The 26,946-nt window shown below is 45.8% G+C and overlaps 2 protein-coding genes, 1 long non-coding RNA gene and 29 other non-coding genes across 33 annotated transcripts; 1 reads left to right on the top strand and 31 right to left on the bottom strand.

Moving 5' to 3' along the window:
• Positions 1 to 413: 413 nt before the first annotated feature.
• trnas-gcu (transfer RNA serine (anticodon GCU)) lies at positions 414 to 495 on the bottom strand. Its single transcript has one exon. It is a non-coding gene; the product is annotated as a tRNA-Ser (tRNA).
• A 547-nt stretch (positions 496 to 1,042) lies between these two features.
• Positions 1,043 to 1,124, bottom strand: trnas-gcu (transfer RNA serine (anticodon GCU)). The gene has a single exon. It is a non-coding gene; the product is annotated as a tRNA-Ser (tRNA).
• A 228-nt stretch (positions 1,125 to 1,352) lies between these two features.
• On the bottom strand, positions 1,353 to 1,434 carry trnas-gcu (transfer RNA serine (anticodon GCU)). The gene has a single exon. It is a non-coding gene; the product is annotated as a tRNA-Ser (tRNA).
• A 549-nt stretch (positions 1,435 to 1,983) lies between these two features.
• trnas-gcu (transfer RNA serine (anticodon GCU)) lies at positions 1,984 to 2,065 on the bottom strand. Its single transcript has one exon. It is a non-coding gene; the product is annotated as a tRNA-Ser (tRNA).
• Positions 2,066 to 2,293: 228 nt separating this feature from the next.
• On the bottom strand, positions 2,294 to 2,375 carry trnas-gcu (transfer RNA serine (anticodon GCU)). Its single transcript has one exon. It is a non-coding gene; the product is annotated as a tRNA-Ser (tRNA).
• A 244-nt stretch (positions 2,376 to 2,619) lies between these two features.
• Positions 2,620 to 2,701, bottom strand: trnas-gcu (transfer RNA serine (anticodon GCU)). The gene has a single exon. It is a non-coding gene; the product is annotated as a tRNA-Ser (tRNA).
• An 848-nt stretch (positions 2,702 to 3,549) lies between these two features.
• On the bottom strand, positions 3,550 to 3,631 carry trnas-gcu (transfer RNA serine (anticodon GCU)). The gene has a single exon. It is a non-coding gene; the product is annotated as a tRNA-Ser (tRNA).
• Positions 3,632 to 4,183: 552 nt separating this feature from the next.
• Positions 4,184 to 4,265, bottom strand: trnas-gcu (transfer RNA serine (anticodon GCU)). The gene has a single exon. It is a non-coding gene; the product is annotated as a tRNA-Ser (tRNA).
• Positions 4,266 to 4,811: 546 nt separating this feature from the next.
• On the bottom strand, positions 4,812 to 4,893 carry trnas-gcu (transfer RNA serine (anticodon GCU)). The gene has a single exon. It is a non-coding gene; the product is annotated as a tRNA-Ser (tRNA).
• A 228-nt stretch (positions 4,894 to 5,121) lies between these two features.
• Positions 5,122 to 5,203, bottom strand: trnas-gcu (transfer RNA serine (anticodon GCU)). Its single transcript has one exon. It is a non-coding gene; the product is annotated as a tRNA-Ser (tRNA).
• A 1,843-nt stretch (positions 5,204 to 7,046) lies between these two features.
• Positions 7,047 to 7,128, bottom strand: trnas-gcu (transfer RNA serine (anticodon GCU)). The gene has a single exon. It is a non-coding gene; the product is annotated as a tRNA-Ser (tRNA).
• A 547-nt stretch (positions 7,129 to 7,675) lies between these two features.
• trnas-gcu (transfer RNA serine (anticodon GCU)) lies at positions 7,676 to 7,757 on the bottom strand. Its single transcript has one exon. It is a non-coding gene; the product is annotated as a tRNA-Ser (tRNA).
• Positions 7,758 to 7,985: 228 nt separating this feature from the next.
• On the bottom strand, positions 7,986 to 8,067 carry trnas-gcu (transfer RNA serine (anticodon GCU)). Its single transcript has one exon. It is a non-coding gene; the product is annotated as a tRNA-Ser (tRNA).
• Positions 8,068 to 8,295: 228 nt separating this feature from the next.
• Positions 8,296 to 8,377, bottom strand: trnas-gcu (transfer RNA serine (anticodon GCU)). Its single transcript has one exon. It is a non-coding gene; the product is annotated as a tRNA-Ser (tRNA).
• Positions 8,378 to 8,914: 537 nt separating this feature from the next.
• trnas-gcu (transfer RNA serine (anticodon GCU)) lies at positions 8,915 to 8,996 on the bottom strand. The gene has a single exon. It is a non-coding gene; the product is annotated as a tRNA-Ser (tRNA).
• A 228-nt stretch (positions 8,997 to 9,224) lies between these two features.
• On the bottom strand, positions 9,225 to 9,306 carry trnas-gcu (transfer RNA serine (anticodon GCU)). The gene has a single exon. It is a non-coding gene; the product is annotated as a tRNA-Ser (tRNA).
• A 244-nt stretch (positions 9,307 to 9,550) lies between these two features.
• Positions 9,551 to 9,632, bottom strand: trnas-gcu (transfer RNA serine (anticodon GCU)). Its single transcript has one exon. It is a non-coding gene; the product is annotated as a tRNA-Ser (tRNA).
• A 538-nt stretch (positions 9,633 to 10,170) lies between these two features.
• trnas-gcu (transfer RNA serine (anticodon GCU)) lies at positions 10,171 to 10,252 on the bottom strand. Its single transcript has one exon. It is a non-coding gene; the product is annotated as a tRNA-Ser (tRNA).
• A 228-nt stretch (positions 10,253 to 10,480) lies between these two features.
• Positions 10,481 to 10,562, bottom strand: trnas-gcu (transfer RNA serine (anticodon GCU)). Its single transcript has one exon. It is a non-coding gene; the product is annotated as a tRNA-Ser (tRNA).
• Positions 10,563 to 10,804: 242 nt separating this feature from the next.
• trnas-gcu (transfer RNA serine (anticodon GCU)) lies at positions 10,805 to 10,886 on the bottom strand. Its single transcript has one exon. It is a non-coding gene; the product is annotated as a tRNA-Ser (tRNA).
• A 538-nt stretch (positions 10,887 to 11,424) lies between these two features.
• On the bottom strand, positions 11,425 to 11,506 carry trnas-gcu (transfer RNA serine (anticodon GCU)). The gene has a single exon. It is a non-coding gene; the product is annotated as a tRNA-Ser (tRNA).
• A 228-nt stretch (positions 11,507 to 11,734) lies between these two features.
• trnas-gcu (transfer RNA serine (anticodon GCU)) lies at positions 11,735 to 11,816 on the bottom strand. Its single transcript has one exon. It is a non-coding gene; the product is annotated as a tRNA-Ser (tRNA).
• Positions 11,817 to 12,829: 1,013 nt separating this feature from the next.
• On the bottom strand, positions 12,830 to 12,911 carry trnas-gcu (transfer RNA serine (anticodon GCU)). The gene has a single exon. It is a non-coding gene; the product is annotated as a tRNA-Ser (tRNA).
• A 1,537-nt stretch (positions 12,912 to 14,448) lies between these two features.
• LOC146286121 (uncharacterized) lies at positions 14,449 to 16,499 on the bottom strand. The gene is made up of 2 exons (XM_084700822.1): positions 16,365 to 16,499; positions 14,449 to 16,191 (listed from the first exon to the last, which is right to left on the bottom strand). Exon 2 carries the CDS (start codon positions 16,153 to 16,155, stop codon positions 15,271 to 15,273), a length of 885 nt encoding a protein of 294 aa, XP_084556948.1. The 5' UTR covers positions 16,156 to 16,191; positions 16,365 to 16,499; the 3' UTR covers positions 14,449 to 15,270.
• Positions 16,489 to 18,947, bottom strand: LOC146286120 (uncharacterized). The gene is given in 7 exon segments (XM_084700821.1): positions 16,489 to 16,622; positions 16,865 to 17,128; positions 17,324 to 17,604; positions 17,798 to 18,010; positions 18,183 to 18,223; positions 18,225 to 18,633; positions 18,779 to 18,947. Coding segments are annotated over 7 exon segments (1,503 nt in total). The 3' UTR covers positions 16,489 to 16,496.
• LOC146286119 (uncharacterized) lies at positions 18,892 to 23,012 on the top strand. 2 transcript variants are annotated; one of them, XR_014758549.1, is made up of 3 exons: positions 18,892 to 19,030; positions 19,215 to 19,317; positions 20,593 to 23,012. It is a non-coding gene; the product is annotated as an uncharacterized LOC146286119 (long non-coding RNA). The 2 variants fall into 2 exon arrangements; XR_014758548.1 differs by lacking the exon at positions 20,593 to 23,012 and adding an exon at positions 19,406 to 19,525.
• Positions 22,956 to 23,037, bottom strand: trnas-gcu (transfer RNA serine (anticodon GCU)). Its single transcript has one exon. It is a non-coding gene; the product is annotated as a tRNA-Ser (tRNA).
• Positions 23,038 to 25,145: 2,108 nt separating this feature from the next.
• trnas-gcu (transfer RNA serine (anticodon GCU)) lies at positions 25,146 to 25,227 on the bottom strand. The gene has a single exon. It is a non-coding gene; the product is annotated as a tRNA-Ser (tRNA).
• Positions 25,228 to 25,454: 227 nt separating this feature from the next.
• trnas-gcu (transfer RNA serine (anticodon GCU)) lies at positions 25,455 to 25,536 on the bottom strand. The gene has a single exon. It is a non-coding gene; the product is annotated as a tRNA-Ser (tRNA).
• Positions 25,537 to 25,764: 228 nt separating this feature from the next.
• Positions 25,765 to 25,846, bottom strand: trnas-gcu (transfer RNA serine (anticodon GCU)). Its single transcript has one exon. It is a non-coding gene; the product is annotated as a tRNA-Ser (tRNA).
• A 244-nt stretch (positions 25,847 to 26,090) lies between these two features.
• On the bottom strand, positions 26,091 to 26,172 carry trnas-gcu (transfer RNA serine (anticodon GCU)). Its single transcript has one exon. It is a non-coding gene; the product is annotated as a tRNA-Ser (tRNA).
• Positions 26,173 to 26,710: 538 nt separating this feature from the next.
• On the bottom strand, positions 26,711 to 26,792 carry trnas-gcu (transfer RNA serine (anticodon GCU)). Its single transcript has one exon. It is a non-coding gene; the product is annotated as a tRNA-Ser (tRNA).
• Positions 26,793 to 26,946: the final 154 nt, after the last annotated feature.

The raw sequence follows: 26,946 nt of genomic DNA, 5'->3' as shown, positions 1-26,946 counted from the left end.
GTTGTTGGAAAGGCAGTGGATGGACACTAAGTAGGAGAACTAAGGGTTCAGGGACGGAAGAATTTCAATTTCATAAGGCGGACATGTCATAAAGATGACTCACCAACGAGGATGAGATACAAACTCATGCGTGCAGAGCACAATGGATTAGCAGTCCATCGCCTTAACCACTCGGCCACTTCTTCATTTACAGCACTGGGCCCACGGCAGTGGAAGATCCTTCCATTTCACAAAAAAAGGAAAAAAGCAGGTGACAACAGGCACAATTGTAAAAAGGAACATTATCAGGAGCAGAGGAAGGAATCAAAGAGTTGTTGGAAAGGCAGTGGATGGACGCTAAGTAGGAGAACTAAGGGTTTAGGGACGGAAGAATTTCAATTTCATAAGGCGGACATGTCATAAAGATGACTCACCGACGAGGATGAGATTCGAACTCACGCGTGCAGAGCACAATGGATTAGCAGTCCATCGCCTTAACCACTCGGCCACCTCGTCATTCACAGCACTAGGCCCACGGCACTAGGCCCACGGCAGTGAAAGATCCTTCCATTTCACAAAAAAAGGAAAAAAGCAGGTGACAACAGGCACAATTGTGAAAAGGAACATTATCAGGAGCTGAAGAAGGATTCAAAGAGTTGTTGGAAAGGCAGTGGGGGAGGCGGACACTAAAAAGGAGCAGTAACAGTTCAGGGACAACAGAATTTCAATTTCATAAGGCCTGTCACAAAGATGACTCGCCGACGAGATTGAAACTCACGCATGCAGAGCACAATGGATTAGCAGTCCATCGCCTTAACCACTCGGCCACCTCTTCGTTTACAGCGCTGGGCCCACGGCAGTGAAAGATCCTTCCATTTCACAAAAAAAGGAAAAAAGCAGGTGACAACCGGCACAATTGTGAAAAGGAACATTATCAGGAGCAGAGGAAGGAATCAAAAAGTTGTTGGAAATGCAGTGGAGGGACACTAAGTAAGAGAACTAAGGGTTCAGGGACGGAAGAATTTCAATTTCATAAAGCGAACATTTCATAAGAACAACTTGCCGACGAGGATGAGATTCGAACTCACGCGTGCAGAGCACAATGGATTAGCAGTCCATCGCCTTAACCACTCGGCCACTTCGTCATTTACAGCACTGGGCCCACGGCAGTGAAAGATCCTTCCATTTCACAAAAAAAGGAATAAAGCAGGTGACAACCGGCACAATTGTGAAAAGGAACATTATCAGGAGCAGAGGAAAGAATCAAAAAGTTGTTGGAAATGCAGTGGAGGGACACTAAGTAGGAGAACTAAGGGTTCAGGGACGGAAGAATTTCAATTTCATGAAGCGAACATGTCATAAGAACAACTTGCCGACGAGGATGAGATTCGAACTCACGCGTGCAGAGCACAATGGATTAGCAGTCCATCGCCTTAACCACTCGGCCACCTCGTCATACACAGCACTAGGCCCACGGCACTCTAGGCCCACGGCAGTGAAAGATCCTTCCATTTCACAAAAAAAGGAAAAAAGCAGGTGACAACAGGCACAATTGTGAAAAGGAACATTATCAGGAGCTGAAGAAGGATTCAAAGAGTTGTTGGAAAGGCAGTGGGGGAGGCGGACACTAAAAAGGAGCAGTAACAGTTCAGGGACAACAGAATTTCAATTTCATAAGGCCTGTCACAAAGATGACTCGCCGACGAGATTGAAACTCACGCATGCAGAGCACAATGGATTAGCAGTCCATCGCCTTAACCACTCGGCCACCTCTTCGTTTACAGCGCTGGGCCCACGGCAGTGAAAGATCCTTCCATTTCACAAAAAAAGGAAAAAAGCAGGTGACAACCGGCACAATTGTGAAAAGGAACATTATCAGGAGCAGAGGAAGGAATCAAAAAGTTGTTGGAAATGCAGTGGAGGGACACTAAGTAAGAGAACTAAGGGTTCAGGGACGGAAGAATTTCAATTTCATAAAGCGAACATTTCATAAGAACAACTTGCCGACGAGGATGAGATTCGAACTCACGCATGCAGAGCACAATGGATTAGCAGTCCATCGCCTTAACCACTCGGCCACTTCGTCATTTACAGCACTGGGCCCACGGCAGTGAAAGATCCTTCCATTTCACAAAAAAAGGAATAAAGCAGGTGACAACCGGCACAATTGTGAAAAGGAACATTATCAGGAGCAGAGGAAAGAATCAAAAAGTTGTTGGAAATGCAGTGGAGGGACACTAAGTAGGAGAACTAAGGGTTCAGGGACGGAAGAATTTCAATTTCATGAAGCGAACATGTCATAAGAACAACTTGCCGAGGAGGATGAGATTCGAACTCACGCGTGCAGAGCACAATGGATTAGCAGTCCATCGCCTTAACCACTCGGCCACCTCGTCATACACAGCACTAGGCCCACGGCACTCTAGGCCCACGGCAGTGAAAGATCCTTCCATTTCACAAAAAAAGGAAAAAAGCAGGTGACAACAGGCACAATTGTGAAAAGGAACATTATCAGGAGCTGAAGAAGGATTCAAAGAGTTGTTGGAAAGGCAGTGGATGGACACTAAGTAGGAGAACTAAGGGTTCAGGGACGGAAGAATTTCAATTTCATAAGGCGGACATGTCATAAAGATCACTCACCAACGAGGATGAGATACGAACTCATGCGTGCAGAGCACAATGGATTAGCAGTCCATCGCCTTAACTACTCGGCCACCTCGTTGTTTACAGCACTGGGCCCACGGCAGTGAAAGATCCTTCCATTTCACAAAAAAAGGAAAAAAGCAGGTGACAACCGGCACAATTGTGAAAAGGAACATTATCAGGAACAGAGGAAGGAATAAAAAAGCTGTTGGAAATGCCGTGGAGGGACACTAGGTAGGAGAACTAAGGGTTCAGGGACGGAAGAATTTCAATTTCATAAAGCGAACATGTCATAAGCACAACTTGTCGACGAGGATGAGATTCGAACTCACGCATGCAGAGCACAATGGATTAGCAGTCCATCGCCTTAAATACTCGGCCACTTTGTCGTTTACAGCACTGGGCCCACGGCAGTGAAAGATCCTTCCATTTCACAAAAAAAGGAAAAAAGCAGGTGACAACCGGCACAATTGTGAAAAGGAACATTATCAGGAGCAGAGGAAGGAATCAAAAAGTTGTTGGAAATGCAGTGGAGGGACACTAAGTAGGAGAACTAAGGGTTCAGGGACGGAAGAATTTCAATTTCATAAAGCGAACATGTCATAAGCACAACTTATCGACGAGAATGAGATTCGAACTCACGCATGCAGAGCACAATGGATTAGGAGTCCATCGCCTTAAATACTCGGCCACTTTGTCGTTTACAGCACTGGGCCCACGGCAGTGGAAGATCCTTCCATTTCACAAAAAAAGGAAAAAAGCAGGTGACAACAGGCACAATTGTAAAAAGGAACATTATCAGGAGCAGAGGAAGGAATCAAAGAGTTGTTGGAAAGGCAGCGGATGGACACTAAGTAGGAGAACTAAGGGTTTAGGGACGGAAGAATTTCAATTTCATAAGGCGGACATGTCATAAAGATGACTCACCGACGAGGATGAGATTCGAACTCACGCGTGCAGAGCACAATGGATTAGCAGTCCATCGCCTTAACCACTCGGCCACCTCGTCATTCACAGCACTAGGCCCACGGCACTAGGCCCACGGCAGTGAAAGATCCTTCCATTTCACAAAAAAAGGAAAAAAGCAGGTGACAACCGGCACATTTGTAAAAAGGAACATTATCAGGAGCTGAAGAAGGATTCAAAGAGTTTTTGGAAAGGCAGTGGATGGACACTAAGTAGGAGAACTAAGGGTTCAGGGACGGAAGAATTTCAATTTCATAAAGCGAACATGTCATAAGCACAACTTGTCGACGAGGATGAGATTCGAACTCACGCATGCAGAGCACAATGGATTAGCAGTCCATCGCCTTAAATACTCGGCCACTTTGTCGTTTACAGCACTGGGCCCACGGCAGTGGAAGATCCTTCCATTTCACAAAAAAAGGAAAAAAGCAGGTGACAACAGGCACAATTGTAAAAAGGAACATTATCAGGAGCAGAGGAAGGAATCAAAGAGTTGTTGGAAAGGCAGTGGATGGACACTAAGTAGGAGAACTAAGGGTTTAGGGACGGAAGAATTTCAATTTCATAAGGCGGACATGTCATAAAGATGACTCACCGACGAGGATGAGATTCGAACTCACGCGTGCAGAGCACAATGGATTAGCAGTCCATCGCCTTAACCACTCGGCCACCTCGTCATTCACAGCACTAGGCCCACGGCACTAGGCCCACGGCAGTGAAAGATCCTTCCATTTCACAAAAAAAGGAAAAAAGCAGGTGACAACAGGCACAATTGTGAAAAGGAACATTATCAGGAGCTGAAGAAGGATTCAAAGAGTTGTTGGAAAGGCAGTGGGGGAGGCGGACACTAAAAAGGAGCAGTAACAGTTCAGGGACAACAGAATTTCAATTTCATAAGGCCTGTCACAAAGATGACTCGCCGACGAGATTGAAACTCACGCATGCAGAGCACAATGGATTAGCAGTCCATCGCCTTAACCACTCGGCCACCTCGTCATACACAGCACTAGGCCCACGGCAGTAAAGATCCTTCCATTTCACAAAAAAAGGAAAAAAGCAGGTGACAACCGGCACATTTGTAAAAAGGAACATTATCAGGAGCTGAAGAAGGATTCAAAGAGTTTTTGGAAAGGCAGTGGATGGACACTAAGTAGGAGAACTAAGGGTTCAGGGACGGAAGAATTTCAATTTCATAAGGCGGACATGTCATAAAGATGACTCACTGACGAGGATGAGATACGAACCCACGCGTGCAGAGCACAATGGATTAGCAGTCCATCGCCTTAACCACTCGGCCACCTCGTTGTTTACAGCACCGGGCCCACGGCAGTGAAAGATCCTTCCATTTCACAAAAAAAGGAAAAAAGCAGGTGACAACAGGCACAATTGTAAAAAGGAACATTATCAGGAGCAGAGGAAGGAATCAAAGAGTTGTTGGAAAGGCAGTGGATGGACACTAAGTAGGAGAACTAAGGGTTTAGGGACGGAAGAATTTCAATTTCATAAGGCGGACATGTCATAAAGATGACTCACCGACGAGGATGAGATTCGAACTCACGCGTGCAGAGCACAATGGATTAGCAGTCCATCGCCTTAACCACTCGGCCACCTCGTCATACACAGCACTAGGCCCACGGCACTCTAGGCCCACGGCAGTGAAAGATCCTTCCATTTCACAAAAAAAGGAAAAAAGCAGGTGACAACAGGCACAATTGTGAAAAGGAACATTATCAGGAGCTGAAGAAGGATTCAAAGAGTTGTTGGAAAGGCAGTGGATGGACACTAAGTAGGAGAACTAAGGGTTCAGGGACGGAAGAATTTCAATTTCATAAGGCGGACATGTCATAAAGATGACTCACCAACGAGGATGAGATACGAACTCATGCGTGCAGAGCACAATGGATTAGCAGTCCATCGCCTTAACCACTCGGCCACTTCTTCATTTACAGCACTGGGCCCACGGCAGTGGAAGATCCTTCCATTTCACAAAAAAAGGAAAAAAGCAGGTGACAACAGGCACAATTGTGAAAAGGAACATTATCAGGAGCTGAAGAAGGATTCAAAGAGTTGTTGGAAAGGCAGTGGGGGAGGCGGACACTAAAAAGGAGCAGTAACAGTTCAGGGACAAAAGAATTTCAATTTCATAAGGCCGACATGTCATAAAGATGACTCGCCAACGAGATTGGAACTCACAAATGCAGAGCACAATGGATTAGCAGTCCATCGCCTTAACCACTCGGCCACCTCGTCGTTTACAGCACTGGGCCCACGGCAGTGAAAGATCCTTCCATTTCACAAAAAAAGGAAAAAAGCAGGTGACAACCGGCACAATTGTGAAAAGGAACATTATCAGGAGCAGAGGAAGGAATAAAAAAGTTGTTGGAAATGCCGTGGAGGGACACTAGGTAGGAGAACTAAGGGTTCAGGGACGGAAGAATTTCAATTTCATAAAGCGAACATGTCATAAGCACAACTTGTCGACGAGGATGAGATTCGAACTCACGCATGCAGAGCACAATGGATTAGCAGTCCATCGCCTTAAATACTCGGCCACTTCGTCGTTTACAGCACTGGGCCCACGGCAGTGGAAGATCCTTCCATTTCACAAAAAAAGGAAAAAAGCAGGTGACAACAGGCACAATTGTGAAAAGGAACATTATCAGGAGCAGAGGAAGGAATCAAAGAGTTGTTGGAAAGGCAGTGGATGGACACTAAGTAGGAGAACTAAGGGTTTAGGGACGCAAGAATTTCAATTTCATAAGGCCGACATGTCATAAAGATGACTCGCCAACGAGATTGGAACTCACAAATGCAGAGCACAATGGATTAGCAGTCCATCGCCTTAACCACTCGGCCACCTCGTCATTCACAGCACTAGGCCCACGGCACTAGGCCCACGGCACTAGGCCCACGGCACTAGGCCCACGGCACTAGGCCCACGGCAGTGAAAGATCCTTCCATTTCACAAAAAAAGGAAAAAAGCAGGTGACAACCGGCACATTTGTAAAAAGGAACATTATCAGGAGCTGAAGAAGGATTCAAAGAGTTTTTGGAAAGGCAGTGGATGGACACTAAGTAGGAGAACTAAGGGTTCAGGGACGGAAGAATTTCAATTTCATAAAGCGAACATGTCATAAGCACAACTTGTCGACGAGGATGAGATTCGAACTCACGCATGCAGAGCACAATGGATTAGCAGTCCATCGCCTTAAATACTCGGCCACTTTGTCGTTTACAGCACTGGGCCCACGGCAGTGAAAGATCCTTCCATTTCACAAAAAAAGGAAAAAAGCAGGTGACAACCGGCACAATTGTGAAAAGGAACATTATCAGGAGCAGAGGAAGGAATAAAAAAGCTGTTGGAAATGCCGTGGAGGGACACTAGGTAGGAGAACTAAGGGTTCAGGGACGGAAGAATTTCAATTTCATAAAGCGAACATGTCATAAGCACAACTTGTCGACGAGGATGAGATTCGAACTCACGCATGCAGAGCACAATGGATTAGCAGTCCATCGCCTTAACCACTCGGCCACCTCGTCATTCACAGCACTAGGCCCACGGCACTAGGCCCACGGCAGTGAAAGATCCTTCCATTTCACAAAAAAAGGAAAAAAGCAGGTGACAACAGGCACAATTGTGAAAAGGAACATTATCAGGAGCTGAAGAAGGATTCAAAGAGTTGTTGGAAAGGCAGTGGGGGAGGCGGACACTAAAAAGGAGCAGTAACAGTTCAGGGACAACAGAATTTCAATTTCATAAGGCCTGTCACAAAGATGACTCGCCGACGAGATTGAAACTCACGCATGCAGAGCACAATGGATTAGCAGTCCATCGCCTTAACCACTCGGCCACCTCTTCGTTTACAGCGCTGGGCCCACGGCAGTGAAAGATCCTTCCATTTCACAAAAAAAGGAAAAAAGCAGGTGACAACCGGCACAATTGTGAAAAGGAACATTATCAGGAGCAGAGGAAGGAATCAAAAAGTTGTTGGAAATGCAGTGGAGGGACACTAAGTAAGAGAACTAAGGGTTCAGGGACGGAAGAATTTCAATTTCATAAAGCGAACATTTCATAAGAACAACTTGCCGACGAGGATGAGATTCGAACTCACGCGTGCAGAGCACAATGGATTAGCAGTCCATCGCCTTAACCACTCGGCCACTTCGTCATTTACAGCACTGGGCCCACGGCAGTGAAAGATCCTTCCATTTCACAAAAAAAGGAATAAAGCAGGTGACAACCGGCACAATTGTGAAAAGGAACATTATCAGGAGCAGAGGAAAGAATCAAAAAGTTGTTGGAAATGCAGTGGAGGGACACTAAGTAGGAGAACTAAGGGTTCAGGGACGGAAGAATTTCAATTTCATAAAGCGAACATGTCATAAGCACAACTTGTCGACGAGGATGAGATTCGAACTCACGCATGCAGAGCACAATGGATTAGCAGTCCATCGCCTTAACCACTCGGCCACCTCGTTGTTTACAGCACCGGGCCCACGGCAGTGAAAGATCCTTCCATTTCACAAAAAAAGGAAAAAAGCAGGTGACAACAGGCACAATTGTAAAAAGGAACATTATCAGGAGCAGAGGAAGGAATCAAAGAGTTGTTGGAAAGGCAGTGGATGGACACTAAGTAGGAGAACTAAGGGTTTAGGGACGGAAGAATTTCAATTTCATAAGGCGGACATGTCATAAAGATGACTCACCGACGAGGATGAGATTCGAACTCACGCGTGCAGAGCACAATGGATTAGCAGTCCATCGCCTTAACCACTCGGCCACTTCGTCATTTACAGCACTGGGCCCACGGCAGTGGAAGATCCTTCCATTTCACAAAAAAAGCAAAAAAGCAGGTGACAACAGGCACAATTGTGAAAAGGAACATTATCAGGAGCTGAAGAAGGATTCAAAGAGTTGTTGGAAAGGCAGTGGGGGAGGCGGACACTAAAAAGGAGCAGTAACAGTTCAGGGACAAAAGAATTTCAATTTCATAAGGCCGACATGTCATAAAGATGACTCGCCAACGAGATTGGAACTCACAAATGCAGAGCACAATGGATTAGCAGTCCATCGCCTTAACCACTCGGCCACCTCGTCGTTTACAGCACTGGGCCCACGGCAGTGAAAGATCCTTCCATTTCACAAAAAAAGGAAAAAAGCAGGTGACAACCGGCACAATTGTGAAAAGGAACATTATCAGGAGCAGAGGAAGGAATCAAAAAGTTGTTGGAAATGCAGTGGAGGGACACTAAGTAAGAGAACTAAGGGTTCAGGGACGGAAGAATTTCAATTTCATAAAGCGAACATTTCATAAGAACAACTTGCCGACGAGGATGAGATTCGAACTCACGCGTGCAGAGCACAATGGATTAGCAGTCCATCGCCTTAACCACTCGGCCACTTCGTCATTTACAGCACTGGGCCCACGGCAGTGAAAGATCCTTCCATTTCACAAAAAAAGGAATAAAGCAGGTGACAACCGGCACAATTGTGAAAAGGAACATTATCAGGAGCAGAGGAAAGAATCAAAAAGTTGTTGGAAATGCAGTGGAGGGACACTAAGTAGGAGAACTAAGGGTTCAGGGACGGAAGAATTTCAATTTCATGAAGCGAACATGTCATAAGAACAACTTGCCGACGAGGATGAGATTCGAACTCACGCGTGCAGAGCACAATGGATTAGCAGTCCATCGCCTTAACCACTCGGCCACCTCGTCATACACAGCACTAGGCCCACGGCACTCTAGGCCCACGGCAGTGAAAGATCCTTCCATTTCACAAAAAAAGGAAAAAAGCAGGTGACAACAGGCACAATTGTGAAAAGGAACATTATCAGGAGCTGAAGAAGGATTCAAAGAGTTGTTGGAAAGGCAGTGGATGGACACTAAGTAGGAGAACTAAGGGTTCAGGGACGGAAGAATTTCAATTTCATAAGGCGGACATGTCATAAAGATCACTCACCAACGAGGATGAGATACGAACTCATGCGTGCAGAGCACAATGGATTAGCAGTCCATCGCCTTAACTACTCGACCACCTCGTTGTTTACAGCACTGGGCCCACGGCAGTGAAAGATCCTTCCATTTCACAAAAAAAGGAAAAAAGCAGGTGACAACCGGCACAATTGTGAAAAGGAACATTATCAGGAGCAGAGGAAGGAATAAAAAAGCTGTTGGAAATGCAGTGGAGGGACACTAGGTAGGAGAACTAAGGGTTCAGGGACGGAAGAATTTCAATTTCATAAAGCGAACATGTCATAAGCACAACTTGTCGACGAGGATGAGATTCGAACTCACGCATGCAGAGCACAATGGATTAGCAGTCCATCGCCTTAAATACTCGGCCACTTTGTCGTTTACAGCACTGGGCCCACGGCAGTGGAAGATCCTTCCATTTCACAAAAAAAGGAAAAAAGCAGGTGACAACAGGCACAATTGTGAAAAGGAACATTATCAGGAGCTGAAGAAGGATTCAAAGAGTTGTTAGAAAGGCAGTGGATGGACACTAAGTAGGAGAACTAAGGGTTCAAGGACGGAAGAATTTCAATTTCATAAGGCCGACATGTCATAAAGATGACTCATTGACGAGGATGAGATACGAACCCACGCGTGCAGAGCACAATGGATTAGCAGTCCATCGCCTTAACCACTCGGCCACCTCGTTGTTTACAGCACCGGGCCCACGGCAGTGAAAGATCCTTCCATTTCACAAAAAAAGGAAAAAAGCAGGTGACAACAGGCACAATTGTAAAAAGGAACATTATCAGGAGCAGAGGAAGGAATCAAAGAGTTGTTGGAAAGGCAGTGGATGGACACTAAGTAGGAGAACTAAGGGTTTAGGGACGGAAGAATTTCAATTTCATAAGGCGGACATGTCATAAAGATGACTCACCGACGAGGATGAGATTCGAACTCACGCGTGCAGAGCACAATGGATTAGCAGTCCATCGCCTTAACCACTCGGCCACCTCGTCATTCACAGCACTAGGCCCACGGCACTAGGCCCACGGCAGTGAAAGATCCTTCCATTTCACAAAAAAAGGAAAAAAGCAGGTGACAACCGGCACATTTGTAAAAAGGAACATTATCAGGAGCTGAAGAAGGATTCAAAGAGTTTTTGGAAAGGCAGTGGATGGACACTAAGTAGGAGAACTAAGGGTTCAGGGACGGAAGAATTTCAATTTCATAAGGCGGACATGTCATAAAGATCACTCACCAACGAGGATGAGATACGAACTCATGCGTGCAGAGCACAATGGATTAGCAGTCCATCGCCTTAACTACTCGGCCACCTCGTTGTTTACAGCACTGGGCCCACGGCAGTGAAAGATCCTTCCATTTCACAAAAAAAGGAAAAAAGCAGGTGACAACCGGCACAATTGTGAAAAGGAACATTATCAGGAGCAGAGGAAGGAATAAAAATGCTGTTGGAAATGCAGTGGAGGGACACTAGGTAGGAGAACTAAGGGTTCAGGGACGGAAGAATTTCAATTTCATAAAGCGAACATGTCATAAGCACAACTTGTCGACGAGGATGAGATTCGAACTCACGCATGCAGAGCACAATGGATTAGCAGTCCATCGCCTTAAATACTCGGCCACTTTGTCGTTTACAGCACTGGGCCCACGGCAGTGGAAGATCCTTCCATTTCACAAAAAAAGGAAAAAAGCAGGTGACAACAGGCACAATTGTGAAAAGGAACATTATCAGGAGCTGAAGAAGGATTCAAAGAGTTGTTAGAAAGGCAGTGGATGGACACTAAGTAGGAGAACTAAGGGTTCAGGGACGGAAGAATTTCAATTTCATAAGGCCGACATGTCATAAAGATGACTCATTGACGAGGATGAGATACGAACCCACGCGTGCAGAGCACAATGGATTAGCAGTCCATCGCCTTAACCACTCGGCCACCTCGTTGTTTACAGCACCGGGCCCACGGCAGTGAAAGATCCTTCCATTTCACAAAAAAAGGAAAAAAGCAGGTGACAACAGGCACAATTGTAAAAAGGAACATTATCAGGAGCAGAGGAAGGAATCAAAGAGTTGTTGGAAAGGCAGTGGATGGACACTAAGTAGGAGAACTAAGGGTTTAGGGACGGAAGAATTTCAATTTCATAAGGCGGACATGTCATAAAGATGACTCACCGACGAGGATGAGATTCGAACTCACGCGTGCAGAGCACAATGGATTAGCAGTCCATCGCCTTAACCACTCGGCCACCTCGTCATTCACGGCACTAGGCCCACGGCACTAGGCCCACGGCAGTGAAAGATCCTTCCATTTCACAAAAAAAGGAAAAAAGCAGGTGACAACCGGCACATTTGTAAAAAGGAACATTATCAGGAGCTGAAGAAGGATTCAAAGAGTTTTTGGAAAGGCAGTGGATGGACACTAAGTAGGAGAACTAAGGGTTCAGGGACGGAAGAATTTCAATTTCATAAAGCGAACATGTCATAAGCACAACTTGTCGACGAGGATGAGATTCGAACTCACGCATGCAGAGCACAATGGATTAGCAGTCCATCGCCTTAAATACTCGGCCACTTTGTCGTTTACAGCACTGGGCCCACGGCAGTGGAAGATCCTTCCATTTCACAAAAAAAGGAAAAAAGCAGGTGACAACAGGCACAATTGTAAAAAGGAACATTATCAGGAGCAGAGGAAGGAAACAAAGAGTTGTTGGAAAGGCAGTGGATGGACACTAAGTAGGAGAACTAAGGGTTCAGGGACGGAAGAATTTCAATTTCATAAAGCGAACATGTCATAAGCACAACTTGTCGACGAGGATGAGATTCGAACTCACGCATGCAGAGCACAATGGATTAGCAGTCCATCGCCTTAAATACTCGGCCACTTTGTCAGGAGTAACAGGAGCAGTAACAGTTCAGGGACAACAGAATTTCAATTTCATAAGGCCTGTCACAAAGATGACTCGCCGACGAGATTGAAACTCACGCGTGTAGAGCACAATGGACTAGCAGTCCATCGCCTTAACCACTCGGCCACCTCGTCATTTACAGCACTGGGCCCACGGCAGTAAAGATCCTTCCATTTCACAAAAAAAGGAAAAAAGCAGGTGACAACCGGCACATTTGTAAAAAGGAACATTATCAGGAGCTGAAGAAGGATTCAAAGCGTTTTTGGAAAGGCAGTGGATGGACACTAAGTAGGAGAACTAAGGGTTCAGGGACGGAAGAATTTCAATTTCATAAGGCGGACATGTCATAAAGATGACTCACTGACGAGGATGAGATACGAACCCACGCGTGCAGAGCACAATGGATTAGCAGTCCATCGCCTTAACCACTCGGCCACCTCGTTGTTTACAGCACCGGGCCCACGGCAGTGAAAGATCCTTCCATTTCACAAAAAAAGGAAAAAAGCAGGTGACAACAGGCACAATTGTAAAAAGGAACATTATCAGGAGCAGAGGAAGGAATCAAAGAGTTGTTGGAAAGGCAGTGGATGGACACTAAGTAGGAGAACTAAGGTTTATGGGACGGAAGAATTTCAATTTCATAAGGCGGACATGTCATAAGCACAACTTGTCGACGAGGATGAGATTCGAACTCACGCATGCAGAGCACAATGGATTAGCAGTCCATCGCCTTAAATACTCGGCCACTTTGTCGTTTACAGCACTGGGCCCACGGCAGTGGAAGATCCTTCCATTTCACAAAAAAAGGAAAAAAGCAGATGACAACAGGCACAATTGTAAAAAGGAACATTATCAGGAGCAGAGGAAGGAATCAAAGAGTTGTTGGAAAGGCAGTGGATGGACACTTAGTAGGAGAACTAAGGGTTTAGGGACGGAAGAATTTCAATTTCATAAGGCGGACATGTCATAAAGATGACTCACCAACGAGGATGAGATTCGAACTCACGCGTGCAGAGCACAATGGATTAGCAGTCCATCGCCTTAACCACTCGGCCAAAAATGGGGCAAAAGGAACTGCTAGCGGGGGGCAAAAGGAAAAAAGAGGGGGGGGGGAAGAGAAAAAACGGAAAGAGAAAAGGAGAACAACAAACAAATTGTCATGTTTTTTTCTCCACTCACATCCCCTTTAAAGTTCTTTTCACACACATGTGCGCTTATTTTCATCACTTTTATCAACGACATTGACACCTCGTCTCCTGCGGGATTCGATCCGATGAGGCTGTGCACCGTGTCAGCAATCACCAACACCATGCAATAACATGATTTTTTTTTCTTGTATCACGTGTATATTGCTCGTATTACTAAGTGAATTGTGTGAATATTTTATGTATTGTTTAAGAGTAGCCAGAACCAAAATCAATGTGTGTCATAACATACTCAATAAATCAGTTTTTGATGTATTTTAAGTGCTATGTGTCATTCATCCTGATTAAGGGGTTAGTTGTCCCAGATGTATATATATATATATATATATATATATATATATATATATATATATATATATATATATATATATATATATATATATATATATATATATATATATATATATATATATATATAAATATATATATATATATATATTTAGCAACTGTCCCAGACTCCCGGCCCAGTCACCCCAGCTGCTGCAGGTGCACCCCCAGAACACTGCCCTACCCCAACCTCCACAGCACTCAGGTCACAGACCCCCACTCCTCCTGCTTCTCCTGCCCCATCCCTTTCATCTCACCTCTTACCCCCACCCCCTCTCATTCTGTCAACACCCCCTACAACATCAAACACTCATCCCCCCCCCCCCTGCTGTGCTCCACTCTGTCCCTCTCCACAAACCAGGTGAGAAAAAAGGTCAGGAAGATCAAAGCCAGAAAGCCAGAAATGTATTGTCATTGGCAGAGGGATATTCCAGAATTGCTGAAATTTAATAGTTTTTCTCGATTGTTAACACACATTTTCTGAACGCATACCTCATACTTTCTACTCACAAATAAAAAACACACACACACAATGGGCTAAACCCCTCACTTCTCCTGTGTGTTCCTTGTGAAAACAAAAGATTTTCTTCATGAAAATTGAGCCAAATGCAGAGAATTGTGTGTAGCGTTTTGAAAAAAGTGTGTTTTAGAACTGCAATTTGAATGTAAAGCAGGAATTGTGCTTGTAGCAGAATTGGTTCAGGGGGTTGGTGCATGAGTTACATGTTGTGGTCATTGTGTCTCAAGTACCAGTATTTGTGACAAAAATGTATTTGTGTGTAAACAATTGACAAAAAGTGTAATAGCACTGGTAGGCTACTTAGTTACTTTGCAAGAGTTCTAGGAATAAAGTATAGGAGGAATAGGAGAAAAACAATCCCGAAGTCAGAATTTGAGAAACTTTGGTCGGTTTATTAAACCTGAAAATATATATTTAGCAAATATATACATCTTAATTTTTTGTTTTTTTGTTTTGTTTTTTAACACCATGCAATGCACAAACACATGAATTAAAAACATAACTATATACAATACTTTACTATTTACACATAACTATTATATACAGTATTATAAAATTTAAGGAACTTTGGTCACTTTATTAAACCTGAAAGTATATATTTAGCAAATATATACATTTATCTTTTTTTTGTTTGTTCAATTTTTTTTAGAACACCATGCAATGCACAAACACAGAAATTAAAATATCAATATCAACTATATACAATACTTAACTATTTACACATAACTATTATATACAGTATTTTACAATTTATTTACCACTGGCAAGACTGGTCAACTGGTCTTTCCACTCTGCCAGGGTGAGTCCTGAGGCTGGACAGTACCACCGCCCCTTCAGCTGGGTGTGACCAGTACTTTTGTTTTTTCCCTGCCCACACTGCTTGCAAATGTACTGGTAGGTATCCCTGAACTTCTTCCGTGGAGGTTCACCCCTAGCCATCAGTTCCTCGTTCTCCAGGGCAGCTTTTTTTTGTCTCCACGTACGTTGCCTTGGCTGGACAAAGGTGCCAGGTGGTGGAGGGGCCAGGGACTGTGGATGGTCAGCAGATGGCTGGAAGGGGGGAGGTGGCTGGAAGGGTGGCTGGTCCGAGGGCCAGGCAGGAAATGGTGGTGGTGGCGGCAGGTGACCCTGCTGGTACGAGGGCCAGGCAGGATATGATGGTGGTGGCAGGTGACCCTGCTGGTACAAGCCCCAGGCAGGAGAAGGTGGTGGTGGCAGGTAATCCTCCTGGTACGAGCCCCAGGCAGGAGATGGTGGTGGTGGTGATGGCAGGTGACCCTGCTGGTACGAGGGCCAGGCAGGAGATGGTGGTGGCAGGTAACCCTGCTGATACGAGCCCCATGCAGGAGATGGTGGTGGTGGTGGTGGCGGCGGCGGCAGGTTACCATGCTCAAACGAGGCAGAGCCAGCAGAACCAGGCCATACATATGACCCAGGCTGGTAGTGCTGTGCCAAGGCAGATCGAACACTATGCCGAGGGCGTATCACTGCCTCACCCTCCCGGTTTTCTGGCTCCTCAAACTCCATGACCTCATGCCCATGCTGCACAGGAGCACCTGGAAGAGTCTGGGCTTCAGGGAGTGAGTCCTTGGCCAGTTCAAACCGTTTGGGGAGTACGGTGCCCTGCAGCAGCATGTCCCTGTCCTTCCTCTTATCCCTCCTAAAAGCAGCCTAAAAAACAAAAATGCATACAGTAGCTTCAGTTAGTTATTTCATACATAGTAGCCTATCCTCCTATGTTTAGTATTTTCTAACAAGCAAGCAGGTGAAAGTTTTTCTTGCAGTTTAATAATATAATGTCATCATTGTATAGGAAAGGTACAAACGTAAAAAACAAGACTCACCAAGAAGAGACTGTTGTGTTGTTAACTGGTATCAGAACCACGTTGGTCTTCTCCAGAACAACCCTGCTGTCCTCCAGCAGCTGTTTCAGATGGCTGTAGGCCACCACAATGGACTGCGGGATGGGCAGAGTTCTACTCCTTGTGTCCTTGGGCCTGTTTCGTGCTTGCTGAAACTCTTTTAAAAGTCTCAGGCAAACACATTCGCTGACCCTGTGGACTTCGGGGTCCTGGGCTGCCTGCCTGTGAGTCATGAACAGTCTGTGGGAAAGAAGGATGATATGGTCCGGACTTTAAACAAGGCTGTAAACTAAGAAAAATGGTAATAGCAACCATATCAATGTCACCTGTGAACAGCCCAATTTGCCCCCAACAAACTAATATAATCACAAAATAATATTTGAAATTCACCATAAGTTTTTCAATCTTGGTTTGATGCAGTACAGCCTACTGATTCAATGATTCGTAATGAACTGAAATGATTATGAATTGTGTCAAATCACCTCTCTGCCGCCTGCTGTCCAGGAGCAGAGCCACTCGGCTTCCTGGGCACTCTCCAAGGTCCAAGCCACGGTCTTCTTCCTTGCTTTCTGGCCGAACCTCACAGGTTCCTTGTCCATAGTAGGAAGAGCCATGTAGAGATGGACAATGTCAGCCTCCTCTTTTGCCGATAAGGCAGTGATGGTTCGGTTCAGGCCAACCAGGTAGGCTGCCAGGTCATCAACCGCATCCCAGCCCAAGACACCTCTGGAGTCACATCGGCTCTTCTGAAAAGTGATAATCATGAAAAAAACATGTACATAAATGTGTCAATTTCTTTGAACTATTTGAGCAATGTTGACCTTTTTTCTCTCTCCATAAAACGTAATACTTGACGTTTTACTTGACAAACGTATGATACTTGTGGCATATCATTAGCGAACTTGTTACATATCTTGTTTTTGAGAAAGGTGTTACATTACCTGGTCTGATGTGCAGTCTTGTGTGTCGTCTTCCTCCACAATGATGTCCTCATCCAGGGATCTGGGTCCACTGTCACCCTCCAGTGTCACCTGGGCTTCCACGGCACATATTGGGGGATCAGGATCACCTTCCCTAAGGTCAGCTACCTGGCACACCGTGACGTCGGGTTCACCCCCGTCGTCCTCGAGCTCCTCTGTGGAGATATCTGGCAGCTGCTGTGGGACCAGCAGGTGGCCTCTATTGGACTGGGCCAACAGGTACTCCACTGCAATGCGCTCGCCTGTAACACAGTGTTTAAACACATAGTCAAAGAAGAGGAAAGGACACAAACACAGACACATCTCCTCCATGTACAGCACGATCTTCACTCCCACTCCCATGTCCTCCGAGGAGGGCTGGGGGTGGCAGAGAAAAGAAAAGTGGGAGAGGAAGTAATACTCAAATGGTCAGTGCTGATCTGAGAGCTATCTTACCAGTAGGTTTTCCAGGTGGGGTGAATTCTGGAACCAGAGAACAACCAAGGACCCGCTGGCTCATGCTGTTTAGGTGAGACATCAAGCGAACATGAAATGTCCTCAGGGTTGATGCCCCCACCACAGCTACAGCTTCCTTTGCCCGGTTCATGTTCCACCTCGATACCCCCTCCAGCATGTACATTTGTGCGTGCAATGCATTGCATCGAAAGCCTAAGAAACAAAATACTCAGGTTAGGTCAACCATTAATATGAAGTCAATAGATATTAACACCTATTAAATACAAAGTGACAGTTACATTGTTATTTGAATAATTCAAGTGCACTATGTCATAACACCAACTTTTTTTTAACAGCATACGGCAAGTTAACATTTTAAATTTACCTGGAACAAAAGCACACTGGTGGCGGTGAAAACTCTCGATGCACATGGTGCATGCTGTCAGGGTTCACCAGACGCAGCCCCGTGGTGTCAGTCAGCTCCCACATTGATTCGAGCAGCCCCGAAATCATGACCCGGATCTCCTCCATGGCACGGGTCCTCCGCCTGCAGTGCTTTGCCATTTCACCAGTGCTGATACTGGCCAAGAGCAGTGCCTCAGTGGGAGCATTTCCGCCATGGCTGCTCTTCCACTCCCCTTTCTTGGCCTCCTTAAGCCGCTGCACATCCTCCTGATCCCACTCAAAGATACAGGCAGAAAGTTTGGAGCAAAAGGTACCGTAGAGAGGGTGGTGCTCAGTAGTGAGGCCGCAGTTAAACCTTCGCATGAAGTGGAAGACGTCTAAACGGACGACCAACTTCCATGGTCGAAAGAGTCTCAGCACTGACGACACACCTGTGAAAGACAAACATTGATTATTACAGATGTGATCATCTATTTTTTGTGTAATATTTTTTTTTTACATCATAATTAACTTAAGTTAATTACATACTGTAATCTGCAATGTATATTTCATAAAGTAACAATTTCAGCATCCCACCTGACTGGCTGCAGCAGTCCCAGTCAACATAGATAGCCTCAGGCTCAGCTTGTCCAGCATTCTCATAACGTGTGACGATGCCCTGGCACAACTCTTCCAGCCCTGCACCTTCACCTGTCGTCAGAACACTGTTCAGAACCTGGCCAAGCTCGTTGCCGATGTTGGACATCCATGCAGCGGTGTCCCCTATACTGCCAGCCAGCTTCTTGGTGATCTGAAAAACAAACAAAAACAGAACTTTCTAAAAAAACGGTACAAGCTTACTAAAATTAATACTATTTCATCATTGGGATGATAAAGTAAACTATTTATATCCATTCCAATTGGTTAACATCAGAGTAAATACAAGTAATGCTAAAACCCTCACCTTCTTTGTAGAGTCCATCTTCAGAATTCTACCATAGGTAGAGGTGATCACCCCCTTCATCTCTTCCAGGTGGCTGAGGATGTCATTAGAGTGGACCGTCTCAAACCACTGGGCAAGTGGAAGGGGCCTGAAGGGTGGAGGAGGAAGATGGACAGCTGCAGAAGAGACGAAGGTAGCCATCTTCAAATGAAGCTCACAGTCAGACAGGTAGCGGATGGTCTGACGTGCCCACTCCTCACTGTGTGCTTCCTCTACTGCAGACTGGAGGTAGGAAGAACTATTCCCACTGGTCCTTGGCTTCAGGAAAGTCATACACTTCCTATCCAGGGCTAGCTGTGTAGTGAGGACAGCGGGAAAGAGGCTCCTATGTGCCACATCCAGTTGAGCAAGGATTTCCTGGCTCCATGGGCAGACCGGCAGCATACACTTGCTGCAACGTGGATAGTCCCCTCCCACCAAGTAGTAGCGGGTATCCACATCTATCACCTCCCTCACCTTCGGGTAGATCCCGGAGTGGTGCATTTTCCGGTCACACCGCGTACATTTCAGAGGAATCCCCCACATCCTCATTGGTGCCCAGAGGAACATCCTCTGCCGGAAGTGCCACCCGGGCTCGGGAGGAGACGGTTTGTGCTGCAGTGGTGGATGAAACCAGCACGCCTCCATTTTCTGCCTCAGCTGACCTGTAGGCTCATAGAGGACCTTGGCAATCCACACCCGATCTGCTGGCTGTATAACTTTTTTGAATTGATTGGGGAGAAAAGCTTCCCAATCAATGGAAGCTGGCCTAAGTGGAGTTTGAGGAGTGTGGCGTGGCGTGCTGGAGCAACCTGTTGGAGGAGGGAGCAGAGATGTAGTTGTCGGCGGAGATGGTGTGGGCCTTGGAGACGGTGAGGCCGTTAGCCTTGGAGATGCTGTGGGCCTTGGAGATGGCGTGGGCCTTGGAGATGGTGTGGCCGTTAGCCTTGGAGATGGTGTGGGCCTTGGAGATAGTGTGGGCCTTGGAGATGGTGTGGCCGTTAGCCTTTGAGATGGTGTGGGCCTTGGAGATAGTGCGGGCCTTGGAGATGGTGTGGCCGTTAGCCTTGGAGATGGTGTGGGCCTTGGAGATGGTGTGGGCCGTGGACATGGTGTGGGCCTTGGAGATGGTGTGGGCCTTGGAGATGGTGTGGCCGTTAGCCTTGGAGATGGTGTGGGCCTTGGAGATGGTGTGGGCCTTGGAGATGGTGTGGTGGAGCTACCTGTTGAAGTTGGCGATGGAGGTTGAGCCAACCAGGATAAATAATGGAACTGTTCTATATGCTCCAACAGGCCAACAGAACCTTGGACCTTGGCCCCACAGGTGTCACATGTCTCCTCTACATGGCGGTCAGAAAGGTGCATGGAGAATTGTTCTGCCTCCACAACCTGATTGCACTGACAGCACTTTACTGTTCTGTCTGCACAGGAGCCTCCGCCTGCCTGCCTTGAGCCTTCTCCTGCCTGCCTTGAGCCTTCTCCTGCCTGTCTGGAGCCTCCTCCTGCCTGACTGGAGCCTCCACCTGCCTGTCTGGAGCCTTCTCCTGCCCCACAGGAGCCTCCACCTGCCTGCCTGGAGCCTTCTCCTGCCTGCCTGGAGCCTTCTCCTGCCTGCCTGGAGCCTTCTCCTGCCTCAAAGGAGCCTCCACCTGCCTGTCTGGAGCCTTCTCCTGCCCCACAGGAGCCTCCACCTGCCTGTCTGGAGCCTTCTCCTGCCTCACAGGAGCCTCCACCTGCCTGTCTGGAGCCTTCTCCTGCCTGCTTGGAGCCTTCTCCTGCCTGCCTGGAGCCTTCTCCTGCCTCAAAGGAGCCTCCACCTGCCTCTGATGCATCTGACTGAAGGGGGGAGGCAGGATTTCAAGTACAAGAGAGGCTCATAATAAATAATTTCACCAATGATCCTACACTGTTAGTTGTATCCAAATGTGTGCAAATAGGGTATGATCCAACAAATAATCTACTACATGCTACAGCAACTTGTCATCACTTAAATTAAATAAATCATCATATAACCTACCTTATGGAACCCACAAGAGCATTTTAGGTGTCTCCCGAACAGATCCACCTTGCTCTTGCTCTGCAGCGGGCAAGCATCGATACACTCCAGGGCTCTTTTCCATTTCTTACCACCGGGCCTTTTGCCTGTGGAAAACTGGTAGCTGCCCTGGGCATATTTTTGGCAGCTGTCTCTCCAGTACGAGTCTGGCTTCCCCGTCTTGGTCATATCTGCAAACATGAGCTACGTTAGACTAAACGACCAAGTTCTCTGTTGTGATTACATTCTCAATCAATGTAGCATAGACGTACAGTTGTGATGGGTTGCTCTGGCTATTGTACAGTAATACCAGGATCATCCCATTTTATAAAATTAATACTTCCATATGCTTGTACTCCAACACATCAACTTAATTTTGTTATGTCAACAACCTGGTCAACGTATCATCAATGTAGTATGATGAACAATATTTTGTTCTGCTGTCTCTACTGTACTTCTGAGGTCAAATTAAAGTCAGCGGGAAAGTTGCATCTCACAGAGGGGACTGTACTATGGGGGAAATGAGTCTACATCGACAATTTAAATACCAGGACCGACATAAAAACATGTATTCGTACGTCCATAGAATAATTTGCATGTACATATCGCTGTTCTTTTTTTTGTTACGCTGACAAAGACCAAGTAACTACTCAATTTAGCATTGATGTACTGTACAGTCGTACAGTAGCTACATCTACTGTACGCGTACTGTACCACTACGTTCTCTGAGGTAAATTCAGCGGGAAAGTTAAATTTCACAGCGGGGACTGTACTATGGGGGCAGTGAGTCGACATCGACAATTTAAATACCAGGACTGAAATAAAAACATGTAGCTATACAAATCATACGTCCATACTATCATTTGCCTGTACATATCGACATATTTTTTTTTTGTTACGCTGAAAAAGACCAACTACTTAGCATCGATGTACAGTCGTGATCGTTTGGGTACAGTAGTAGTGTATAATACCAGGACCGACATAAAAACATGTATTCAAATCGTAAATCCATAGAATAATTTGCCTGTACATATCGATATTCTTTTTTTTGTTACGCTGACAAAGACCAAGTAGGTTACTCAATTTAGCATGGATGTACAGTAACCTACATCTACTGTACGCGTACTGTACCACGTTCTCTGAGGTAAATTCAGCGGAAAAGTTACAAACAATAAGAATACGTTTACTATCTACACCGGTCAATCAACATATTACATATATACAACATATTATACATATAATTTGCATTTACATACCTATTTTTCTGTTGCTCTTTTCTTTCGTATGTCTTAAATAAATGTTCTATGCAGTACTGGCTCTTTCACTCAGTGCGCTGATAGTCTTCTGCAATTTTACGTCACGTCAACGTCACCCCAAGACCCACCTCTGTTCAGAATGGTTCAAAATGTGTTAGAAATGAGCAGTTGTTCGGAATATTTTCCAGATGTTCGGAATTTTTTACTAATGTGGTTCGGATATTGTTAAGATGTATTTGCAGTCCAATTCTTGGCGGGTACGGCCACTTCATCTTTTACAGCACTGGGCCCACGGCAGTGAAAGATCCTTCCATTTCACAAAAAAAGAAAAAAAGCAGGTGACAACAGGCACAATTGTGAAAAGGAACATTATCAGGAGCTGAAGAAGGATTCAAAGAGTTGTTAGAAAGGCAGTGGATGGACACTAAGTAGGAGAACTAAGGGTTCAGGGACGGAAGAATTTCAATTTCATAAGGCGGACATGTCATAAAGATGACTCACCGACTAGGATGAGATTTGAACTCACGCGTGCAGAGCACAATGGATTAGCAGTCCATCGCCTTAACCACTCGGCCACCTCGTCATTCACAGCACTAGGCCCACGGCACTAGGCCCACGGCAGTGAAAGATCCTTCCATTTCACAAAAAAAGGAAAAAAGCAGGTGACAACAGGCACAATTGTGAAAAGGAACATTATCAGGAGCTGAAGAAGGATTCAAAGAGTTGTTGGAAAGGCAGTGGGGGAGGCGGACACTAAAAAGGAGCAGTAACAGTTCAGGGACAAAAGAATTTCAATTTCATAAGGCCGACATGTCATAAAGATGACTCGCCGACGAGATTGGAACTCACGCATGCAGAGCACAATGGATTAGCAGTCCATCGCCTTAACCACTCGGCCACCTCTTCGTTTACAACCCTGGTCCCACGGCAGTGAAAGATCCTTCCATTTCACAAAAAAAGGAAAAAAGCAGGTGACAACCGGCACAATTGTGAAAAGGAACATTATCAGGAGCAGAGGAAGGAATCAAAAAGTTGTTGGAAATGCAGTGGAGGGACACTAAGTAGGAGAACTAAGGGTTCAGGGACGGAAGAATTTCAATTTCATAAAGCGAACATGTCATAAGGACAACTTGTCGACGAGGATGAGATTCAAACTCACACGTGCAGAGCACAATGGATAAGCAGTCCATTGCCTTAACCACTCGGCCACTTCTTCATTTACAGCACTGGGCCCACGGCAGTGGAAGATCCTTCCATTTCACAAAAAAAGGAAAAAAGCAGGTGACAACAGGCACAATTGTGAAAAGGAACATTATCAGGAGCTGAAGAAGGATTCAAAGAGTTGTTGGAAAGGCAGTGGGGGAGGCGGACACTAAAAAGGAGCAGTAACAGTTCAGGGACAAAAGAATTTCAATTTCATAAGGCCGACATGTCATAAAGATGACTCGCCAACGAGATTGGAACTCACAAATGCAGAGCACAATGGATTAGCAGTCCATCGCCTTAACCACTCGGCCACCTCGTCGTTTACAGCACTGGGCCCACGGCAGTGAAAGATCCTTCCATTTCACAAAAAAAGGAAAAAAGCAGGTGACAACCGGCACAATTGTGAAAAGGAACATTATCAGGAGCAGAGGAAGGAATAAAAAAGTTGTTGGAAATGCCGTGGAGGGACACTAGGTAGGAGAACTAAGGGTTCAGGGACGGAAGAATTTCAATTTCATAAAGCGAACATGTCATAAGCACAACTTGTCGACGAGGATGAGATTCGAACTCACGCATGCAGAGCACAATGGATTAGCAGTCCATCGCCTTAAATACTCGGCCACTTTGTCGTTTACAGCACTGGGCCCACGGCAGTGGAAGATCCTTCCATTTCACAAAAAAAGGAAAAAAGCAGGTGACAACAGGCACAATTGTAAAAAGGAACATTATCAGGAGCAGAGGAAGGAATCAAAGAGTTGTTGGAAAGGCAGTGGATGGACACTAAGTAGGAGAACTAAGGGTTTAGGGACGCAAGAATTTCAATTTCATAAGGCCGACATGTCATAAAGATGACTCGCCAATGAGATTGGAACTCACAAATGCAGAGCACAATGGATTAGCAGTCCATCGCCTTAACCACTCGGCCACCTCGTCATTCACAGCACTAGGCCCACGGCACTAGGCCCACGGCAGTGAAAGATCCTTCCATTTCACAAAAAAAGGAAAAAAGCAGGTGACAACCGGCACATTTGTGAAAAGGAACATTATCAGGAGCTGAAGAAGGATTCAAAGAGTTTTTGGAAAGGCAGTGGATGGACACTAAGTAGGAGAACTAAGGGTTCAGGGACGGAAGAATTTCAATTTCATAAAGCGAACATGTCATAAGCACAACTTGTCGACGAGGATGAGATTCGAACTCACGCATGCAGAGCACAATGGATTAGCAGTCCATCGCCTTAAATACTCGGCCACTTTGTCGTTTACAGCACTGGGCCCACGGCAGTGGAAGATCCTTCCATTTCACAAAAAAAGGAAAAAAGCAGGTGACAACAGGCACAATTGTAAAAAGGAACATTATCAGGAGCAGAGGAAGGAATCAAAGAGTTGTTGGAAAGGCAGTGGATGGACACTAAGTAGGAGAACTAAGGGTTTAGGGACGGAAGAATTTCAATTTCATAAAGCGAACATTTCATAAGAACAACTTGCCGACGAGGATGAGATTCGAACTCACGCGTGCAGAGCACAATGGACTAGCAGTCCATCGCCTTAACCACTCGGCCACCTCGTCATTTACAGCACTGGGCCCACGGCAGTAAAGATCCTTCCATTTCACAAAAAAAGGAAAAAAGCAGGTGACAACCGGCACATTTGTAAAAAGGAACATTATCAGGAGCTGAAGAAGGATTCAAAGCGTTTTTGGAAAGGCAGTGGATGGACACTAAGTAGGAGAACTAAGGGTTCAGGGACGGAAGAATTTCAATTTCATAAGGCGGACATGTCATAAAGATGACTCACTGACGAGGATGAGATACGAACCCACGCGTGCAGAGCACAATGGATTAGCAGTCCATCGCCTTAACCACTCAGCCACCTCGTTGTTTACAGCACCGGGCCCACGGCAGTGAAAGATCCTTCCATTTCACAAAAAAAGGAAAAAAGCAGGTGACAACAGGCACAATTGTAAAAAGGAACATTATCAGGAGCAGAGGAAGGAATCAAAGAGTTGTTGGAAAGGCAGTGGATGGACACTAAGTAGGAGAACTAAGGGTTATGGGACGGAAGAATTTCAATTTCATAAGGCGGACATGTCATAAAGATGACTCACCGACGAGGATGAGATTCGAACTCACGCGTGCAGAGCACAATGGATTAGCAGTCCATCGCCTTAACCACTCGGCCACCTCGTCATACACAGCACTAGGCCCACGGCACTCTAGGCCCACGGCAGTGAAAGATCCTTCCATTTCACAAAAAAAGGAAAAAAGCAGGTGACAACAGGCACAATTGTGAAAAGGAACATTATCAGGAGCTGAAGAAGGATTCAAAGAGTTGTTGGAAAGGCAGTGGATGGACACTAAGTAGGAGAACTAAGGGTTCAGGGACGGAAGAATTTCAATTTCATAAGGCGGACATGTCATAAAAATCACTCACCAACGAGGATGAGATACGAACTCATGCGTGCAGAGCACAATGGATTAGCAGTCCATCGCCTTAACCACTCGGCCACCTCGTTGTTTACAGCACTGGGCCCACGGCAGTGAAAGATCCTTCCATTTCACAAAAAAAGGAAAAAAGCAGGTGACAACCGGCACAATTGTGAAAAGGAACATTATCAGGAGCAGAGGAAGGAATAAAAAAGCTGTTGGAAATGCAGTGGAGGGACACTAGGTAGGAGAACTAAGGGTTCAGGGACGGAAGAATTTCAATTTCATAAAGCGAACATGTCATAAGCACAACTTGTCGACGAGGATGAGATTCGAACTCACGCATGCAGAGCACAATGGATTAGCAGTCCATCGCCTTAAATACTCGGCCACTTTGTCGTTTACAGCACTGGGCCCACGGCAGTGGAAGATCCTTCCATTTCACAAAAAAAGGAAAAAAGCAGGTGACAACAGGCACAATTGTAAAAAGGAACATTATCAGGAGCAGAGGAAGGAATCAAAGAGTTGTTGGAAAGGCAGTGGATGGACACTAAGTAGGAGAACTAAGGGTTTATGGACGGAAGAATTTCAATTTCATAAGGCGGACATGTCATAAAGATGACTCACCGACGAGGATGAGATTCGAACTCACGCGTGCAGAGCACAATGGATTAGCAGTCCATCGCCTTAACCACTCAGCCACCTCGTTGTTTACAGCACCGGGCCCACGGCAGTGAAAGATCCTTCCATTTCACAAAAAAAGGAAAAAAGCAGGTGACAACAGGCACAATTGTAAAAAGGAACATTATCAGGAGCAGAGGAAGGAATCAAAGAGTTGTTGGAAAGGCAGTGGATGGACACTA

Source organism: Hypomesus nipponensis, chromosome 6 (assembly GCF_054491055.1).
Source record: "Hypomesus nipponensis isolate SF chromosome 6, ASM5449105v1, whole genome shotgun sequence".
NCBI classification, from domain to species: domain Eukaryota; kingdom Metazoa; phylum Chordata; class Actinopteri; order Osmeriformes; family Osmeridae; genus Hypomesus; species Hypomesus nipponensis.
This window is presented reverse-complemented; position numbering and strand designations above follow the sequence as displayed.